This window comes from Otolemur garnettii, unplaced genomic scaffold, assembly GCF_000181295.1.
Source record: "Otolemur garnettii isolate 467f Iridium unplaced genomic scaffold, OtoGar3 scaffold00014, whole genome shotgun sequence".
Taxonomy (NCBI): Eukaryota; Metazoa; Chordata; class Mammalia; order Primates; family Galagidae; genus Otolemur; species Otolemur garnettii.
In genome coordinates, this window is record NW_003852409.1 from 16,791,436 (window position 1) to 16,796,623 (window position 5,188).

The window sequence follows — 5,188 nt, forward strand, 5'->3', positions numbered from 1 at the left end:
CTGGCCCCCTTATAGTTCCAGCTATTCAGTAGGCTCTGTCTCAAAAAAAAAAAAAAAAAAAAAAAGAGAAGAGGAAATAGACTCCATGACGGGAGGAATAGCATGTGCACACAGGAACGGAAGGAATTGTTTGCAGCCATCTTTAGAGGTGGCTTACCCTTAGTAGACTGGTGGAAATGGTAAGGAGCGGGTTCTGGCTTCATCTGGGCAGACTAGAAAGCAAAATATGTGTGATACAAGCTTCTCTTCAGTTTAGGAGGTAGGTCTTTGGACAACCTTAGATGTTAATTTCTATGAGAAAAGCATCTTTTAATAGAATCCTTTTAGTTTCCTAATGTCTTGATTCAAATCTTACTCTTACCCCAATGAATTTCAGAATTCCACAGAGAGATCAAAGATGGACTACTCTAAGAAGTGTGTGGATTTCTCCCTCAGTATGGAAAGTAAGTTATTAAGGTGGAGGAGCCCTAGTAAGTGACTGAGGTCAGGGAGAGCTGAGCCTGTGTTGCCCAGGATGGTTTACCTCCCTAAAGGCACAGTCTTCCTTCAGAGAGGTCTTAAAAAACACACCAGTCTTTTCTTTTCTGCCCTCCATTTGTCACAGTTATTTGTGAAAAGGTCACAGGTGCAATTAATGGTTGGGTCTTCTTTTAGGTCTTGGATCACCTGAAAGAGAACTCACTAACAAGAACATTAGTGCTCCAGTGAAGGCTACGCTGGAACCCCAGGCTTCCAGGTCTGAAGACAGCTGGAACCCTGAGCTCAAACTCCTGAGGATTCTTCAGGCCACTGACGATGAGGATGACGATGATGACGATGAGGATGAGGATCAGGATAAAGAGAAACATCCCTTAGGAGCACAGAATGAGGAAGCATAAATTGAGGGCACCACCTGGGGTGGCCTTATTCCAAAGCAGGGTGCTTAGTATCCTGAGGACAACGTAAGGGCAGAAAGGAAAGGGGATTTTTGCTCTCTGGAAACTTTATCAGTGCCTCAGCTTAGGGATTCTGTTTTCTGTATTTACTTCTCCTTGCCTTTAATTGAGGGAGAAAAAGCCCTACCCCCTTTAAACTTAGATTATTTCTCTTCCATTAGGATCAAAATAATTTTGGTGATTAAATACAATTGCTTCCCAATCAAAAGACTCATTTTGTATTTCTGGGAGGAGGGGAGAGATGTTTCTTAGTATCTGTTTTCTGAGTCATTTTTATCTCATCCCTGAAGCTCTGAAAGCTTTCCAGTTGTACAAGGCTAAATCTCACCTATGAGAACTCCTGTGATACTCCTTAGATTTTTCTCTTTTCGTAGAAGTGGTTTGTTTTGGAGATAGAATCCACAACATTATCAAATACTTTTCATTGTGTCCCCATCTATATGGTACTGGACTTATATTAATCTGAAAGAATTCAAAGCTCAAGTTTCTAGAGAACTGAGTATGCAGGAAAATTTCAATGATGCTCATAAAGACACAGAGTTTCAGTCTCAGGGGATCTTTAACTCAGGTTTTGGAAGGATTTTTTTTTCTTTTTTTTTCATGTTTTAGTCCTTAAATTTTAATATAGTGGAATTTCAAAATTACATAAAAGGAAAGAGAACAATATAATGATACTTTCACATACCCAGTACCTTAGATCTGGACAAGAAAAGCTCTTGCATTGGGCCCATGCAGAAAATCCTGCTCTAGCCATGCTGTTCCTCATGGAAAGAGAAGCCTGCAGAGCCAGGGGGGGGGCATGTCTAGTTGAAGTCTGTCTCCGCTATGGGCTTTCTTCTTGGTACCTGGAACTCTGAAATTCTCGGCCCAGTGACCCCATGCCTGCTTCCATGGGCTGTATAGGCCTCTTTCCTGGATCCATTCTCCCCAGGGTGAACTGTCCCACCAGTGTGTACACTGCTGGGTTTGAGGTGGCTAAGAGGAAACTATTTAGAGAGGGACAGACCCAGAGCTTGGAGATGTGTGTGTACTGGAGCATCTGTGTGTGTGGCCTTTCCCAGTAAAGGTGGGAGCTGGAGATGAGAAGAGGAGGATGGGCCATGGCCCGGGGCTGGTTGAGGGGAAGTAGGTGTGGAACCTCAAGGAATCTGTGAATTTTTTTTTTTTTTTGGACAGAGTCTCACTATGTGGCCCTCTGTAGAGTGCTGTTACATCACAGCTCACAGCAACCTCAAACTCTTGGGCTTAAGTTAAGGTGACCAGACATCCTGCTTTTGGCGGGACAGTCCCAATTTTTCACAATTTGTCCCGCGTCCAGTGGCATTTTTAAAAAGTCCTGATTTTTGGAAAAAATGCATGACAAGCTAGGGAACAGTGGGAGAATGGGAAGGGAATATATGGTTTTCAGCTGCTGAAAAGGTTAATGGAACTCCATTTGGGAATGAAGAGGTTAACGTAACTCCATTGGGGGAATGAAGAGGTTAATGTAACTTCATTTGGAAATGAAAAGGCTAATGTAAACTCCCTACTCCCCTCCTGGGCAAGGTATCAGAAGGAGACTGGCTCCCTCCCTTGCTTCTAGGCAAGGACAGTTAGCTCAGAAGGAGCCAAATTGTCTGGAACAAACAAGTAGCCTCCTCCTCTCTAGAGTAAGGTGAGCAGACATCCCACTTTTGGCAGGACAGTCCTGATTTTTAACAATTTGTCCTTCGTCCTGCAGCGTTTTAAAGAAGCCCCAATTTTTGGAAAGAATGCATGACAAGCTAGGGAACACAGGAGAACAGGAAGGGAATATATGGTTTTTGGTTGACATGTGGCTATTTTGCCAGGATACGCATTTTATATTATTTTTGTTAATTTTATAATGTTAAACTTTAATAATAACAAATAATTGTTGGCAACTGATTATTAAGAACTGCTTATCAAACTTTGCTTTGTTGTCAGGCTCCGCCCCCCTCCCCCCCATAGTGTCCTGCTTTACCAATGTTAAAATCTGGTCACTTTAGCTTAAGTGATTCTCTTGCCTCAGCTTCCCAAGTAGCTGGGACTAAGGTGTCCACCACAATGCCCAGCTATTTTCTGTTGCAGTTGTCATTGTTATTTAGGCCTGGGCTGGGTTTGAACCCACCACTCTCAGTGTATGTGGCTGGCACTGTAACCATTGTGCTATGGGCGATGAGCCTGTGAATTTTTAATGAACTTGGCCTTTTAGGTCATGAAGGTATACTGGTCAGGGTGGGAGGATAAATGTTTTATTTTACAATTTGTTATCTTGATTTATATTTTTTTTTTTTTGAGACAGAGCCTCAAGCTATCCCCCTGGGTAGAGTGCCGTGGCTTCACTGCTTACAGCAACCTCCAACTCCTGGGCTCAAGCGAGTCTCCTGCCTCAGCCTCCCAAGTAGCTGGGACCACAGGCGCCCGCCACAACGCCCAGCTATTTTTTGGTTGCAGCCGTCATTGTTGTTTGGCGGGTCCAGGCTGGATTCGAACCTGCCACCTTAGGTGTATGTGGCTGGTGCCTTAGCCACTTGAGCCACAGGCGCCGAGCCTATAGTTTTTAAATGTTCAGACATGGTTAGTAGACCAGCTTTTCTATTCTTATCCTGAGTCCTGCAAAAATGAGGGTTAGAAGATACCCATCATTTGGGACAAATTTTAAGGAAGATTTTTAACCCCACAGCTAAGAGATAAATTAGTCTGCAGCATTATCTTAAAGGTAAGCATACCGAGGCTCAGAGAGGGGATGAAGTCATCAGCTTAGAAGTGATGGATCTGAACTTGACTCTGGGTCTCTTAGTACTAGGGTCAAAGCTGTTTTCCTTACTCCACTCTGCTTCTCTTTTATTTCATTTTCCAAAAACAATGTTAGGTTATTCATCAGAATGTTTAACCAGAGATTGACTTCCTTCCTTTTCTGATGTGCTACCTGACTCCCTCTGTAACTGATTAGTGCAGGTCCCAATGAGATGCTGGATCCTTTTTTAAAATGAGGAAAATTGGAAACATACAAAAGTTAATGAGCTACCATGTGTTCATTACCTAACAATTATCAATTTATAGTCAATCTCATTTCATCTGTACCCCCACCTCAAACAAGATTATTTAAAGCAAAGGTCATTTTATCTAGAAATATTAAAGTAGTGCATCTCTAAAAGAAAAGCATTAAAAATAACCATAAAATAATTTCATACCAAAAATTAATAATAGCTGTTATCATCAATTATTCAGGCATATTCAAATTTTCCTGTCTTATTAATTTTTTATACTGTTGATAATTTGAATTAAAATCCAAGTCCATAAATTGCATTTGGTCAATATATAGTTTAATCCTTTTAATCTATATGTCCCTTTTTTTCTTATTTCCCCCTTTTTTTTCTTATGATTTATTGGTTGAAGAAACCAAGTTGTCTGATCTGTAGTTTCCCACATTCTGGATTTTGCCGATTGAATCTCCATGGTGTTAACAAATTTCTCCATTCTCTTTATTTCCTGCAAACTGTTATTTATATCTGGAGCCTTGAACTGGTTCACTATTTTTGACAAGAAAATGTCATAGATGGCATTATTTACTTCCATTAGGAGGATTATAATGTCTGGGTGTCTCTTCTCTGAGCTTAGGGAGCCTTGCTTGATTTTTGTGTATTGGTCTTGTATTCAGCAAGCATACTAAAGTTGTATCTTAGTTCTAATAGTTTTTAGTGGATTTCTTAGAATTTTCTATATGCATGATGATGCCATCTACAAATTGAGATAGTTTTATTTCTTCCTTTTAAATCTTGATGCTTTTTTTTTGCAATTTTTGGCTGGGACTGGGTTTGAACCTGCCACCTCTGGCATATGGGGCCAGTGCCCTACTCCTTTGAGCTACAGGTGCCACCCAATCTTGATGCTTTTAAATTCTTTTTTTCGCCTCACTTTCTAGTACTATGTTGAGCAGAAGTGATGAGAGCGAACAACCTTGTCTTATTCCTGATCTTAGGGGGAAAGCATTCAGTCTTTCACCATTAAGTATGACGTTAGCTGTGGGTTTCTCATAGAAGCCCTTTATTAGGTTGAGTTCCCTTTTATTACTGGTTTGTTGAAGGTTTTTGTTTGTTTGTTTTTGCAATAGTGAAAGGCCACTAGATTTAGTAAATCCTTTTTCTAAGGGGCCCATGGTGTAATGGTCAACACTTTGGACTCTGAATCCAGTAAATGCTTTTTCTGTATCTATTTTGATTACCGCATATCTTTTTTTTTTTTTTTGAGAC

At 40.8% G+C, this 5,188-nt stretch overlaps 1 protein-coding gene across 1 annotated transcript in view; it reads left to right on the forward strand.

Moving 5' to 3' along the window:
* Positions 1-1,098, forward strand: part of CUNH9orf43 (chromosome unknown C9orf43 homolog) — a 14,957-nt gene extending 13,859 nt beyond the window's left edge. Inside the window, exons 12-13 of the mRNA XM_023510465.1 lie at positions 377-443; positions 655-1,098. Coding sequence (XP_023366233.1) covers positions 377-443; positions 655-878 — 291 coding nt within the window. The 3' untranslated portion in view covers positions 879-1,098. The remainder of the gene's footprint in view (positions 1-376; positions 444-654) is intronic.
* Positions 1,099-5,188: the final 4,090 nt, after the last annotated feature.